This window comes from Mytilus galloprovincialis, chromosome 11, assembly GCF_965363235.1.
Source record: "Mytilus galloprovincialis chromosome 11, xbMytGall1.hap1.1, whole genome shotgun sequence".
Classification (NCBI taxonomy): Eukaryota; Metazoa; Mollusca; class Bivalvia; order Mytilida; family Mytilidae; genus Mytilus; species Mytilus galloprovincialis.
The window spans coordinates 20,596,130-20,613,127 of NC_134848.1; the positions used below are offsets into that span (position 1 = coordinate 20,596,130).

The window sequence follows — 16,998 nt, forward strand, 5'->3', positions numbered from 1 at the left end:
AAGAGGTACATCTTCGTTTCTCTTTAACCAAAATTCTTTTGTTATTAATATAGATACGAGGTCCCAGAACGAGGCAAAAGTATAAAAACTTAATAATAAAATGCCGTGTGCACTTTAAATTGTATAAGTTTTACAAAGAGTTTTAAAATACTATTGAAAATAAACTGTCTTATAATAATTCGTGTATTTCACACAAAAGCAATGGAAAGTCGTTCAAAAGTAAAAGTATAGGCGCGGGTCCTTATGAATTGTTTTCGATATAATTGGGGGAAGTCTCGTTCTTGAGAATTAAGAGCCTTTATATATTGACAAAAGAATATGTATTATTTTACCTACATGACATTTTTTTGTTTGAGGGGGGAAGACGCCGTAACCAGAATGATAGTTACCGTATATGCAAATTTGCCTAATTTTGTGTTTCAATTCTAAACAGTTTTGAGTTTTGAAGGCCATAACTTCAAATTAGGTTTGTGTCTCACTGATGCATACCATACCGAATAATTAAAGATAGTTACATGTTTTATTCATGACAAAACATGACTGTAACTATAGTCAAAATATCAATAATTATCTTGGCAAAGTAGTTGGACACCATTTGCTAACAATGAACTGTTTTTTTTTTTTTTTATTTCTGGGTCGATGGATTTTTGTCATTATTGCGATAGGGACAAAATGTGACATGTACATACAATTAAAAGGTTATGTGATATGTGACAAGGATCTTTCTATAGAAGTTTTAAACGCGGTGTAATAAAAAAAAACGTGAAAATTTTCAACAAGACCAACAAATAAATAATGGTATGTGCACTTTTCACAGACTAATATTTGAAAATAAAATAAATTTGATTCACAGTGTGTTTTTTTGTCGTATCGTAAATATTTATCACGTGTAGCTGTGTAAATGAATGATTAAAACCCGCATATTTCCTCAGAAATTCCTAAAAACTTAACCTAGTTAATTATATGTTTTCTAGATATATTAAATGTATCGAAATGCAAATATAATTCTGAAAGAAGGTGCAAAAACTATACTTCTTAAAGATGCAGCAAGCCAGCAATCGGAACGAGCCAAAGTTGTGGAAATAGACAAATAAATTTTCGTGTATACACGAATATTATATCTATTTTTTGGTGTTTTTTTTTTTTTTTTTAAGAAGTACGAGAAGGGGTTTCAAAATACCATTGCAACATTGTCGACTAATGGGATACTACTATTGCTACAGTGTACTCTTTAATTCTTACATTAGTAAAAGGTTATGAACAGATTCTAGTTGATGTCCTATCATGTCAGGAAACAAAATGAACACATTCGGTCTTAAAACGTATGACATTGAAAAAAATTGCTGATCTCTTTTCAAACAATACACTTTAAAATGCAATTTAAAAAGCCATGTTTTTGTTTTCTTTAATTAATGTTTGTGAAATGATTTAACAGTATGGTCGATTAGTTTACCCCCTCGTTTACTGTGGGAAAAAAATGTCATAAAGTGCAGCATACCATTATCTGTTACTTAAAGTGGTATTTTCAAACGCGCTGTAAGTTTAAAGATTACTTAAAGATTTGAAGCAACAGCAAAAACTGCAGAAAGACATGTGTTATCGGCATTTTCACAGATATTTTAAAACAAATAAATTTTATTTACAAAATATCTTAATGATTATCTCTACAAATATTCAAGGGAATCTAGATGAAGGAATTCTTGTGAGCAGACGTACTTTCCAAAATAAATTTAAAAGAAAGAAGCTTACTGTGAATATGTCGGATTTCGGCCTTGAAATATTAGTATATAATAATAAGTAATTAAGCAAATATAAAAGATAAGAAACTGTTCACCATTAATTCCGAAACCTGTTCTTCTTATGATATTTTAACGTTCATGTTCAATCTTCCTGTTTAAGAAATTGAAAAAAAAAAAACCGACATTTTACGACTTTGGTGATATCTGAGGATATCAATACATATACAAGGATACAATGTGTTATCATCGTGACTCATTGATGTGTTAATTAAAAAGGCGCTATATCACTCGTTGAGCAGGAACAGGAAGCCACTTTTGTGCTACTGAGCCGAACTTCTTCCTGTATTTTGTGGGATGGTTTAAGTTGCCCAATCTTTAGAGTCCTATATTGCACTTTATAAAAACTGCCCTGACTACTTGTCGTTTGTTACTGGGCATGGTATTACAGGTTTTATTTGACTTGTGATGTTTGATTGCCTGCCTTTCCTTGCAACACCCCCTCATTGTTGTACAAACTTGCTTATCTGAGGAATATTCAATGACCGACAATGAATGGCTTTTAGAACGCGGTTTCCCCTGTGGTTAGACCGAAACCATTTAGGAAATGAAAACATAGTATCTGCTATTAAAAAACTATTTACTAAACAATGGCTAGAAAATTATAATCAATGTTTCTTTCCATAAAGCACGGCATTATTGTCCACGAAGGGTTCTATAAATTATTTAGACGGCAACTTGTTTTGTTATATGTATCTGTTACACGATCTAACACCAACAAAACAAAGTATAATAGTTTTGTAAAACAACACCAGAACCACGTATTATATGTAGTTAAATTACTCTTTAACAGATTATTAAATATTAAATATTAAATTATTTTAAAAAATCCTGTTTCTGTAAAATAGTATGATATCATTGTAGAGTCGTTGTTGATTGGTTAGATTTTAGAATAGATGCAGATTACAGCTGATATTTCACTCACAAGTTGTATGCAGTTTGTAGTTTTTTTGGTTTTTTTTTCTCTTTCTGATTTCACTGTTACTTAGGATATTAATTCTCAACGTGAGAAACAAGATTCAATTAAATGTTTTTCAGACTGAAAATGTGAATAATACAAACTTATCCGTGTGCTCAATTAATAATTTTCAAAAATATACCAAAATAGGAAATGAAGATTTGCTTCAATACTTTCAACTGCCTTACGACGATTTGAAAAATGTGCACGCATTTCATTGGTCCGTCTGTGTATCTATAAATGATATACATAAGTAGGGCGACAACTAACTTAGTCGTTTATTTGATTTAAATGGATTGTCTGTAATTGTGCGGAAGGTGGACATAAGAAACAATTTCTTAACTAACACATGACCAAAAAGACAACCATGTTAGACATGAACATGATAATGTACTGTGGACTAGTGTACTCTCTTGTTTTGTACGCCGGGTGTTACGGACAAAGACTGAATACGACTTTTAATACTTATCATACATCACGTGACAATATTGAAGAATATTCAAAAACTAATTTAGATATCAAAGCTTTGGTATTGCTGCCAAAAAATGAATTATTTGAATACTCAATGTCGAGGTTAATGCCAGCTATTGAACTTGTCACCGAGAACATAGCGTCGTGGATACATTTTGGCATATACAACGTTTCATTTTCACTATCGTATGCAGATTCAAAATGTTCTGAAATATATGCTATGAAAGCAGCAATTGCTTCGGTATACGAATCCGTGTCAAAGGCTAACGTGTTTTTTGGGCCAGTCTGTAATGTAGCTGTTGCACCCGTAGCAAGACAATCTGTGTTTTGGAATATTCCTTTGCTGTCTGTAGGGGCATTTGCAGACGATTTCCTACTGCAGAAACAAAACTACGCCCTACTGACGAGAGCTGGGCCAAGCACGGCTATGCAATTGTCTGATTACGTTGCGACTGTCATGAAGCGGTTCTACTGGTCGAAAGCAAGCTTTGTCCGTAATTTATTTGACTCACCACAAGGTGGGCGATACCATTATATAACATGTATGAATTTACTTAATAATCTAAAGAATACAATAGATGCTAACTATAATATCTATGACATTGAAAGGGCTGATGAATGGTTTACACGACTTTTTCTGGAGGAAATTAGTAACAAGTTTGCTGGTAAGTACTCATAAAAAAGTCTGATACAATTAGTTTGTAACAGGTGATTTGATTGGACGACGTAACATATATTCAGGGGATAAACCATTACTTCGACGGAAGTAAAATGTAGCAACATTTACGGTTAACGCAGCCAATAGTTTTTTCTATACATTTTTTTAACGATTTTCTTCTTTGAAAACACAACCGGACATGATGGGACACTCCTTGTAAATCAATATCAATGTAAAAGAGAGACGAGAGGTACTAAAGGGATATTCTTAAATCGTAGGTTACAAAATCGATGTTTAGTTTGACGGAAACTGTATCGCTGACAACGTTTATAATATATCGCTAAGTATTGACAGGCGCTTAAAAGGAAACTCTATCGCTGACGATGTTTAGTTGATATACGGCGCCTAAGATTGAAAAAAAACTCGCTGTCAATGTCTTGTTTATATCGCTTAAGATGGAAAGTCTATCGTTGACGATGTTTAATTTATATAGCTAGATATGGAAACTTTGGCGCTATTGATATATAAATTTAAATGATGAAGATATACATTTTCATAGGTAATAAAATATTGTACTGCAACTGAGTTAAATCAAAAGAAAAAAGTCCAGCGCTATGATAAGATAGATACTATTTTCTGGACCTGTATCCAGAGAATGAATATTTAACGTGACTTCAAACTTGGTGTAGTATTTAACAAAACATAGCATATTAACATATTAACACTAATTATCTAAACTGAAGAAAATTGGACTCGAAAACTGACTTCTTGAAAGCAATGTGTAAGATATGAATAATTTATAGAGCTTCAATATACCTGTTAGACACAAAGCTGACTGCTTTTCAAATGCGATGATTTATAATATAGGTTTTTGTTCATTATCGATAGTGATGACGTCATTGTTATCATGCATGGAAAGTATAATAATCAGTTTCTTGATTAAAAATCGGTCATTTCTTAATTTAGAAAATAAATAAAATCCTGTAGTAATTGATTAACCACTTTAAGTTTTTTAAGATAACATGTTTGCAGATTATTAAATGTATCATTTCCCTATTAGAGGGTCTGCATTGTTTTTATTGATTTGTTCTGATTTAAGCGCCACTGTCGAGTCTTATGTAAACGAAAGAGCGTTTAGAATACTAAAATTAAGATGTTTTACTGTGAAATTTGAATTTAAGCTCTGATTATAAATAATTGGAAACATTCAAACTACATTGAATTATATTTAATAAAAAAACATTATATTTATAAATTTTTATTTTTTATTGCAAGTATCCAATGCGATCTATTTTTGTCATATTTCGTACGAAGCGATTATTTAAAACATTTTAACACAATGTTACATAGTGCTTTTTCAATGTATAGTTTAAAGTTGATTTGTATAAAAAAAAAAGTGAAATGAAGAAATTTATAATTTAACAATGCGTCTAAAAATTTGTAAAAAATAAACAACATTCTAAAACAAACAGTGAAGGGTTATTTATTAATTAAGTTATTCTTTTCCTGGAAAAGATTTAGAAAGAGTTTTGTCTGTTTACAATGTTCTATCAATGGTATACATCATGAGACGCGGTGTATCTTCAAGAGTTTATTAATTTGACATGACATACTGTATTTATGTAGAAACCACTGTTGAAGGATGTTCCGATATTCTTTCTGTTGTGTGTCTTATAAATTCTAATCTTCTTGTATATGATATACAAAATTATATGTTAAATCATTTCTAATCAAAGTGTAGACTGGTTATTTGTCTATGGTGTCATCTTTGAACTTTGTGTTATATCATACATCTAATAGAAAATATTATAGATATAAATATGAGTTAGGTTAGTTTTACTTCTGTATATTGTTTCCGTTGGTTTGATGATATACCTCCTTTTCTTTTGATTTTGATATATACACTACTAATGGCGACGGTGTACCTAGTTAGCATGATATCATGGTTCAAGCAAACTGATTCTTTATTGTTATAGATTAGGTCTTTTAAACCAAACAACAGCTAAAGGACGCCTCCGGATGCGGAATTTTCTCGCTGTATTGAAAACCCATTGATGGCCTTCGGCTGGTTTCTGTTCTTTGGTCGGGTTGTTTTCTCTTTGACACATTCCCTCAATTTCATTAAAGGACATCATTGTTTAAATAAAATAGGAATAAAAATTCAAATGCTACTGTATTAGAAATTCTTTACAGTAACATCATCATAAATTTAGTGCTGTGCATGCAGTCATCTATATACAAATCCGACAATCGTCACACAAATGCTAAAGATGAGTATTGCACATAAAAAGGTTAGATAAAAAATATGGGAGGCATGGAAAATGGAAAATGGACAAAAAAAAATAAGAATGTAGAGAAAGGTGCTAAAATATAAAAGATAGAGAATGATGGATACAAGAATTTTAAAATGGCAAAATGGTTAAACAAATTAAACAATCCAGAAATGAAGACACCGGAAAATGTTGATCTAGCGTTAACTTTAAAGGATGAAATCTCTAAAGTTAGGTTAGTTCAAACAAATAAATAAAAAAAAAAAAAAGAAAAAGATGAAAACAAGAATACAATGCGTAAATACACAACGGGTTTTAGATTACTATTGAAACTTCATTGCCTGACAACAAGTAAGAACATATGAATTTTCAAATTCGCTACACTTCCCCGAAGTAGAACTGAGCGAGATGCCGTATTTTGCAAAACGTTAAAAGAAACCAGGCATTTACGTTCGCATTCTTGTTCAAGACATCTTTCAAAATGCTCAACAGTAAACGGTTAAGAATCTATTGTTGGTTAATAATCTGTTGTATACTCAATTACCGTTATCCCACTTTAACCTGTCTGTAAACAATGTTCCGCTCGCCCCAAAAGTAGTAGTTGTTATTGAACACAGGGATATAAATTATTTTGCAGAATATGATGATTTTGAAAAACTGGTACTCAATTTCGAAAATAAAAATCTAGTATTAAAAAAATACTTGGTTTTTTTCCAGAAATAAATGATTTTGACAAGAAAGCAAGAATATTTGAACAATTAGGCATATTGTTTTGTAAGCTCTGTTCCAATTTCATTTTAAATAGACCGCTATATCGTCGGGTCTCTTTGACACATTCCCTATTTTTATTCTCAATTTTATTATGTATTATGTCGTTTCTTATTTCATAGAAGATACTTTTCACTGAATTTCTTAACAAGAACTTAAGTCGGTCTTATTCTCGTATAATTTCACATACATCGCCAGGATCAGGTGCTACTTGTGAAAGATCACGATTTATTGCCTAAAAGGGACAAATCTATTTTATTTAATTAATCACCTACACTCTAGCGTGTGTAAACTATATTACGTTTATTAGCTTAAAGTCGTAACAACATATTGAGTTTACTTAAATGCTAGCTTGAAACCCTTGCATTGGAAATTGGTCATTAGCAACGGAAGTTGTCGCTTAGAAACGGAATTAAATATCACAATTATGGTGTGAAAAGAAAAATGATAGGTTTAAAAATCTCTAAATCACCTATTCAGGGAATTGCAACATATATTTTACAGCTTCAGTAATTTAGTGTAAATAATAATTCAACCGAAAGACAGGATTTTTAAATCCATATCATATATACTAGGAATTTAGATTAACACACGCTAGGTTTTAATTTATATTGTCGGGGAATACATCCTTGCACTCTGGATTCTATTACTATTGCCGTAGACAATTTTGGTTGTGAAATATGATTGAATTTAAGTCTACGACATTTATAATTGTATGGACATTTTTGTGTTCAGGATTATGGGTAGTGTCCGAAAAGTCCGAAGGGTTCGTCAAGGTCAACATGTCACTTCTTATACCTGCAAATGAAAGTTATCTGTTTTCTGCCTCGAAAATCTCTCCGGCTATTTTGATTGGATTACAAAATGCTAATAACAGTTACTGGAATAATACCTCTGTGACAATAACGTCTGCTGATTCTCACTGCCGTGAATCGATTTGTATGAACGAAGCTATTGAACTCTATGTCAATCATCGACCTCAAATTTTCATTGGTCCAACTTGTGACCTCGCTGTTGCTCCTGTAGCACGCCAAGCCTCGTTGTGGAATATTCCGATTATTTCCGTTGGCGCTCTGGCAAGAGATTTTAGAATTAATAAGAAAAAGAGTTACAATCTATTAACAAGACTAGGACCTGCTAATTTGAATACCTTATCATATTTTCTGAAACATTTATTCGAAAAAACAAGATTTCAGAAGATCAAAATGTTATATTCAAGTGATGAAGCAAAAGATGTCTTTGATCTATTTTGCTATCACGTGACGGAATCGATTGTTAATGATTTACATGATCAATCACCTAACATCTCAATGACGTTTTATCGAATGGAAGAACCACTCGATGTCACAAAAGTTCTTAAAACTCAGATCAGTTTATCGTTTGGAGGTAAGTTGGTTGATTGAGATATGAGTTTGGGGTACCGTGTAGTGATGATGATGTTGTAAGATAATAACTTAAGTGGTACTTTTAAAAACAGAGAATAGCTTGGGTTTTATTGCAGCATGCTCGCCTTGGCATATAGGCCGTACGGTGACCTATTATAGTTGTTAATGTCTGTTGTCATTTTGGTCTCTTGTGGACAGTTGTCTCATTGGCAATCACACCAAATCTTCTTTTTAATTGAAAGAGGGCGGTCTCAGGGTCATTTCAAATTAACACGATCTCGTCCTGATAAAAAATTTAATATTTGCCACTGGACATTAAACACCAATGTGATGGTACTTTTAAAAGCAGTGAATATCTTTTGTCTCATTTTAGCATGCTCGCCTTGAAAAGGGGCGGTCTCAGGTAAATTTAAAATTAACAAGATCTCGTCCTGATAAAAATGTAATATTTGCCACTCGACATTAAATTAAATTGTGAAGGTACTTTTAAAAAGAGTAAATAGCTTTTGTCTCATTGTCTGATGCTAGCCTTGAAATGGGGCAGTCTCAGGTTGATATTGATTCACATCTACACGATCTCGATCTGATAAACCTGTTATATTTGCCACTGGACTTTAAACACCAATGTAATATATAGTTGAGATAATCCTTATTAATGTCATAACTTTAAGTGGTGTTTTCAAACCCAGTGTATGTTATTGTGTAATAATTTAAGATGATGAGTCGCCTAAATGTTTATAAAAAACGTGATATGGAAAACGTCCAGAGACCAAATGACATATCAATTAGCAACCATAGGTCAACGTACGGCCTTCAACAAATGTATGTATTTGTCATTGATTTTCTCTTCTGAAGACTAACATATTACTAGTTTATACCTTTAACGTGGATGATCTGATTTTTCTTTCGGTTTTGGAGTTTGCGCGTGTAAAATAAAGTTTCTTTTAAACGCCGTTTCGTGAGCTTTTATTTACATTTATATTGTATAGAACACTTCATGTTGAAAGAACATTTCATTTAGTAATTTAGTTGTTTGTGTCGTTGGTTTTTGTTCTCATGGACGTTTTTACATGTACCCCCAAATACAAATGCTTGCTATAGAGGTAGTGTAACGCTCTACGCATACTAAGAACCATATAACAACAACCCTTTGAGGGGTCCGCTGGTTTTCATTTAATTTCATAGACATTTTTTTCTAGTTTTTGCTTTAAAACATCATTCTCTATTCTTTTTATTCAATATCTCATTATTCTCATTTTTTTTATATCTATTAGTTTCTTTATTATTTCTCTTCTTTATTATGGTTTCCCCCTTTGGTCCTCCTCTAATGATAAATGTTTCATGTTTAAAACATATACAATATTTGATATTTAATCGATTGTTTAGTGATAATGTACGATCTCAGCTTATCTTTAATATCATGCAATGAAATTTGTATCCCCAAAGTATTTATTTGAAAATAAAAATTGATTTTTATGCATTTAAGAGATTTTAAATAATTTTAAATTCACTTTAGGAAGTTGAGGGACAAGTTATTCCCTATTCTCTCGCAAAAAAACAATTAAAATTTAACCTGACATGCCATCAGATTCCGTGATAATTGAATACTGATGATTAAAAGCTCAATTTTAAACGTTATTTTACCACCCAAATAAGAAAGTAAACACTGACCACACATTTACAAAAAAGTTACCCATCGTTACTTAAAATTGAGAATGGAAATTGGGAATGTGTCAAAGCGACAACAACCCGACCATAGAGCGGACAACAGCCGAAGGCCACAAATGGGTCTTCAATGTAGCGACAACCATCGTTTCTAAAGATACAATTAGTGCTCGCATTGTTCAAGATTGACCGTCAGATTTTGCTAGATGATATTTTGTGACTAATTCTTAAAGCCACGTGACAACTTTTCAGTGTGACTTTTATCTATAACGACTGGATGTTTGATACACATATGTTTTACAAAACACGAGAAGCCTTCATTTGATTTTCAAACATTGCAATACATGAAACCTTGAGGGAATATTAAATTTTCTTTACAAGCAATAACAGTATAGCATTAAAAATTCAGTTACAATTTATATTGTTAAAAAGATCAGCATACATATATTTATTCTTAGCGTCCTTATAGAAGTACATTTATACACGACACGGAGTCGGTCCATATAATATAAACGTTCAAGCACACACGTCCTGGATTTTTTTTTAAAGTAATTCACTTAATTCACAAGTATTGATATTTCTAAACACGGTGTATTTTTATTCAATGGTTTCTCTGTTTTTGCTTCGTTATCTTACTAGTATTGAATAAATGTTTGTAACAAGAATTTTGTTTGTGAATTACATCAAAAATGAGTTTTTCATCAAATAAAAAATATCCATATATTCTGAAAGACAGATTTTGCCTCCATTATAAACCCTCAAGTATTCAACAAACTTGTTTCATTTCTTACCTTTAACCTTAGTTATTACTATTAATAATACATTTTGAAGACAGAATGAACGATAAAAGCTAACTGATGAGCACTGATTCTTAATTGAGTTACGTTTTTTCTATACTGAAATTCGTAAATATGCTTCCTTAATGAAGAAGTTTATAAATTTAATTTTATTTAGAATTTGCATTATCGTCTTTAGCATTTTCCAGTAAATCGTATTTTTACTCATCAAAATATTTTTTTACCTTTTCAGTGTCAAAACTTTTTTTTATTTAATACATCTTACAATATAAACAGTTCTACAATACACAGATAAATAATGTGCTCATATGAATGCATGCCAAACATTAAAATGACGCTAAATGCATTATGGGATTCGTTTCAAACTTTCAACTTCAACTTTTATTAACACTCTAGACAGTTTACACTGTAACAAGAGGCAGACAAATAATACAAGTAATAATTTACAATGGTGAACAAGATAGAAAGAAATATACATACATAGTTCATTATACCTAATTCTCTGTACACAAGTATACACATACATAACACGTGATAATTATTCAAAGCTATAATAATGGGAGCTGAGATAGCCAGTCGATTACATGTAAGTGATAATATATTAAAATTATAGATATTTCATAAGTTTTTTGATAAAAATAGACAAGTTATTTAAGACTTTTACATTACATAAAGACATCAAACCTTTCATTTTATATTCTGAGGGGTTAACAATATAGTAATTTGGGATGTATGCACGTCTTAATTTTTTAACCTCGTCATTTTGACATACAAATAAGTAATGAAACTGATTTCCAATACAATTATTTTTGCACAAAGTACATAGTCTTTCCTCTTTTGGAATATTATGCCATCGACCAGTTTCTAGTGGAATTTTGATATTTGAGCATCTAAGTTTGGTAATATATATTCTATTTTCTTTTTTTAATCTTACCAAATAATTTTCTAAACAAAAAGCGTGTTTAAACAGTAAATAATATCCACCTCTAGAAGAGTTTTCAGCATCACTAAACCACTTTTGAATAAACTGATCTTGTAAAATTTGCTTAACATATATTTTGATGTCAACATTTCTTAAAATACATTGATTGTTCCATACATAGCTTAAACCTGTGTTGTCTAATGTAGATCTAATACAATTAATCCACTTAGAAACAATATTTCCAGAATTATGCATCTTATACAAAAATTGGTATAATAATCCTGATAATTTCGTGCTGTTTAACAATAATTTTGACCAAAATGATAAAATTCGTAATCGTACTTTAATTTCCAAGGGATACGTGCCAGTTTCACCGTACACCATATAATTAGGAGTACTGCTTCTTAATGAAAGACTTCTTTTCAAAAATTTTAAATGAACTCTTTCTAAAGCATCTATGTTTTCGAAACCCCATATTTCACAAGAGTAAATCAATATGGGTTCAACCAAAGAATCAAACAATTTTAGTTGCAAATCAATAGGAATATTTAAATTCCTTATTTTTCTGTAGAGAGCATAGAGTGCCTTTTCTGCTTGTTCTATCAATTTTTTTCTGGCATTTGTAAATCTACCGTTACAATTAAACAGCAAGCCTAGATAAGGATAAAAATCTACTATTTCAATATCAGAACCATATAATTTAAAATCATGTAAGTGGTTTCTTTTGCTTTTTCTTTTTGAAAATATCATAATCTTTGTCTTATCTGTGTTCACAGAAAGTTTCCATTGAGTACAATATAATTCAAACATATCTAATGTATTTTGCATATCACTTGCTGTATTCAACAAACTTGTTTCATTTCTTACCTTTAACCTTAGTTATTACTATTAATAATACATTTTGAAGACAGAATGAACGATAAAAGCTAACTGATGAGCACTGATTCTTAATTGAGTTACGTTTTTTCTATACTGAAATTCGTAAATATGCTTCCTTAATGAAGAAGTTTATAAATTTAATTTTATTTAGAATTTGCATTATCGTCTTTAGCATTTTCCAGTAAATCGTATTTTTACTCATCAAAATATTTTTTTACCTTTTCAGTGTCAAAACTTTTTTTTATTTAATACATCTTACAATATAAACAGTTCTACAATACACAGATAAATAATGTGCTCATATGAATGCATGCCAAACATTAAAATGACGCTAAATGCATTATGGGATTCGTTTCAAACAGAATTTCGTTCATTCAGCAGAAAAATAAAAATTAAACCATACTTTATATGTTCTATGAATCGATGGATTTTTGGTCAATAAAAGGTATAATTTTACCAGCACATCTGCTAGGAAAACAGAGACATCTATTATTAATATGAGTTATCTTTCACTAATCTTTTATCTTTTTAGATATCGTGTCTGTAGAATTCTATAATTTTAAAATATTAACGAACTGTTACATGTACATGTATGTGAACTCCGTATATTTTTGCTAAATACTTCAGCCCTTTGAAGATTGGCGATTTTTTTTTATAAACTTTAAGGGTCAACGTCAATTTAACCCTTACATTAGACATCCGGATTCGAAACATTCATCACATCGACCTCTGGTTGTATTGTGTTTTTGGGTAGCTGTCCCATGTCTCATAGCATGTTTATTTTAACCTTTAACAGAATCTCAATCCGAATAAAATACACATCATATGTCTACGGTTTGCTAATAAGTTTCTGGTATCCTATGTTTTACTTTTCGTTGAAAAGACATTTCATGCCGTAATGAAACATAGCTTAAAAGGTTTTGATTGCAGCAATCTAATTAGTAGATATACTTATTATCAATACAGAAAGTATAACGGAGCAATGAAAGCGCACCGTGGGCACAAGTTTTGTATTGAAGATTGACTTCTGAATAAAAAAAAAATTAAAATTTGAGAGATACTCAAAGGAAACGTACGTTACAAAAATAAATACGCTTAAATAATAAAAAAAATTGATAATAACTTAATTTAATAACTAATTATGTTCATTGTATGAGATTGAAGCGCTTTGTTAGTTAATTTGAGAGGAAATGGTATGTACAACAACATTTCTAACCAGTATCAAGATTTCTTAACCGTTTTCTGGTACTTTAAATACAATTGCAATATGAACTTGTTGCCCGGATAATAGTTCATTTAAATTTTAACTTAATTTTTTTAAATTGATGTAATGATATTTATCGAACAATAAATATTTATCAATATCGTTACATAAAATAGTTAATTATAACAAAGAATATTTCCCAATAGACAGTTTGAATATTTCCCTGTACACCGTTTAAATACTCATTGAATACAACTACTGTTAAGTTATTGTTTTAGATGAAACAGACACCTGTCAATAAAACCCATTATCATGTCGTTTTCAATGCAATATTTATAAACTACTGCAGTGAATTGATCTGATAAAACGTTGTAATGAACAATTATCATCTTCATATATCAAAATATGCAATCAATTACAATTTTTGCCAACGCATAAAATGAGTTTGATGTCTGGTCTACTTAATGGAAATGTCAAGAAAAGTTCATCATGACTGATAAATGATGATATATGAGTATGATAGAGAAATAAAATGATCAGTTCCAAATCCTATTGACCAAATCACTTCTAAATGTTTAACGAGATCCGCTGCACGATAGAGCACAGCTCGAGGAGCACAGCGGTAATCCAAGCATCTTCAACAGCTAATGTTTGTATTGATTACCAGGTAATTTTCCTGTTTTATTAATGATTGATTGATAGGACAATGCAGTGCATCATTTAAAATATGTGAAGGAATTTTTAAACACAGAAAAAAATCCAACACTTAAAAATGAGACAAAACAGAAATGGTTGCCACGTTTCCTCTGTCAAATAGCCTAGAGTCACCAATTTTCATGAATAATTTGTAATACGTTTTCAGTTGCAATATTGTCAAAGAATGAAACAATAGGCTAATTCAAACTATTCCACTTCCATTGCACAGTCTCAGTGTCTCAATATATATGAGGGGCCGAAAGGGGTACCTTTCTCCCACCCCCTCTCCCTGTCTCCCTTTACCCTTTCCGCCCTCTCATATATTGTAATGAGGAGGACCAATCAGAACGTCCAAATTATTGACGTTCCTATAATGCAACATAGTTTCTGAATCGACCTACTTTATGTAGAACAGATATGATTCAGATAGTCAACTACATTAGAGGTTTAAAGCTTGACATGAAACGAACTGGTTAAATATTCTGGTTGTACAATGTTTAAATGTCGATTTTATACTAAGAACATGACCATGGGGGGGGGGACTATCCCTTCCATACTATCTAAATAGCATAAGGCTTTCCCAGCATATGGAGCAACTTATGTTGTAAGCATTCATCGTGTAGTTTACTTGATATACTATCCTATAATCCACGTGTAATTACGACATTGAATTTGTTTATAATAACTGAACATGTAATAAGACATTTTATCCGATTAATTAATTTAGTCAAACTCTAAACATCATCTATCAATCACTTATGAAACGTCAAAGAAGTCTTGACTGGCAAACATAACACTCTGCCATCAAATAATGAACTTTAAACGCGAAGTAAACTGCGTTGACCAGATTTTGATTTACATTTTGCGTGATTTCGACTGCTTTTGTTTAATCTCAATGTTATGCAATGCTTGGTATACAGGGCAGAATGTCAAATGAAAGTTGCAGTTGATAATTGTCATGTTTTTTTTAAAAGGTTCCTGGCCTTTTTCGATCAGATTTACAGCTTGTCGAATTCTTAGCAGGTGATTGACAGAGAGTTAAATCCGTGATGGATCACAAATGTCCAAGCTTAGCAATGTATCAAAACTTAATTTGTTGAGGGTTAAACATGCAAATATTGCTGCATACAGTGAATTAGTGTCATAAGCTGTGCTAATGCGTGACTTATTCAGACAATCTAGTCTCAATACATTTTGAAATATTTAACAAACTATACAAATAAAAAATAAAAAATAAAAGCTTACTATAAATGTTAAAAAAAATAATGTCAATTTATGCAACCTCTCCTAAATGTATCACAATTAATGTTCACATGAAAACTTTCAAAGCTTCGTATAAACTTGCTGTTTGTGTCATTCTTCGTCTTGAATTTTTCAGATTTTTTTTAGATTTCTGTGTATCTTTATAGTTTCTCTTGTTATTCTCTATTCTGTTCAACCCTTTCAGACTCTCCAATATAGGAATACATGTTCAATATGTGTTCAGTTAGATGTTGTCATGTTCTAGGGAATATATGGCGACCAATGACATTTGATTTAACTGAACAAATATAAAAAAGAAGAATGTATGGTTCTCGAAACCCACTGGCTGGTCTGTAACTAAAGATTAGACTTTCAGTTGTATTTTTAAACGCAGTATAATTGACTGGTCACTTCAATGTTCAATGATAAAGGTTTCTATTCAAATATCATTATAACTATGGAGGACAGTGGACGCGTGACATGCTTATTTGATAGTTTACTTCTGTAAGTACTTATGCCTTAAAATGTAATATATTTGTTTTTATTGTTTTAAAACAAAATCTCTTATTGTATTTGTCATGAAATCATTCAGTTTAAATGACAATCAAAATCTGAATCTTGATTTGAATTAAGAATGACTAATCAATTTACTGCTAAAACGCAACTCTATTATGGAAAACAAGCGTTTTCCTGACGAACAGGTTCCGAATCAATCTAAGTTTATTCAATTAGACACGTAAAACATACAAAACTTTACTCCCAATAAATAACAAAACTAGTGAATTTCCCATTCAAACATTTAAGCAAAATATAAAAATTAAAACGTTTCGGTGCAGACATGTCAACTTTACGAAAATTTGATATATAATTATTGATTACAAAATGGATTCTGAATCAAGTGTTTTCAATAGAATTACATTTGCTGTTTGAAAAAAGTAAATTTGTAATGATAACTTTTCACTAAAGAAAAAAATTGTACAATTCCTAATTAGTTACCCGTTTAAAAAATAAGTAAAATGTAACTAACATTCGTATAGTATGGAGTTAATTCTAATTAACAAAGAGAGAGAGGAAAGTAGTTTTTTTCGTTTGAACTTTTGTCATTTTGGTATTTTTATACATATAGCTTGCTGTTCTGTTTGAGTAGTGCTGAAGGTCGTACTTGACCTGTAATTGGTGGTTTACCTTTAACCCATTGTGACATGGATGAACAGTTAGCTCAATGGCAGTCAGACCACATCTTCCCATTTCTAGCATGCGATATGGGTTTAACTCGTTGATGAAGAC

General features: G+C 31.1%; 1 protein-coding gene across 6 annotated transcripts in view; it reads left to right on the forward strand.

Annotated features, from left to right (window-relative positions):
- The window catches only part of LOC143051848 (atrial natriuretic peptide receptor 1-like), a 375,823-nt gene that overhangs the window by 121,120 nt on the left and 237,705 nt on the right, over window positions 1-16,998 (forward strand). Inside the window, exon 1 of one of the 6 annotated variants that reach the window (XM_076224837.1) lies at window positions 2,821-3,890. The exons of 2 other annotated variants lie outside the window; for them this stretch is intronic. In XM_076224837.1, coding sequence (XP_076080952.1) covers window positions 3,104-3,890 — 787 coding nt within the window. In that variant the 5' untranslated portion in view covers window positions 2,821-3,103. Of the gene's footprint in view, window positions 1-2,820; window positions 3,891-8,231; window positions 8,308-16,998 lie in introns of those variants that run through there. 3 more of the 6 variants (XM_076224827.1, XM_076224828.1, XM_076224836.1) reach the window with 3 other exon arrangements.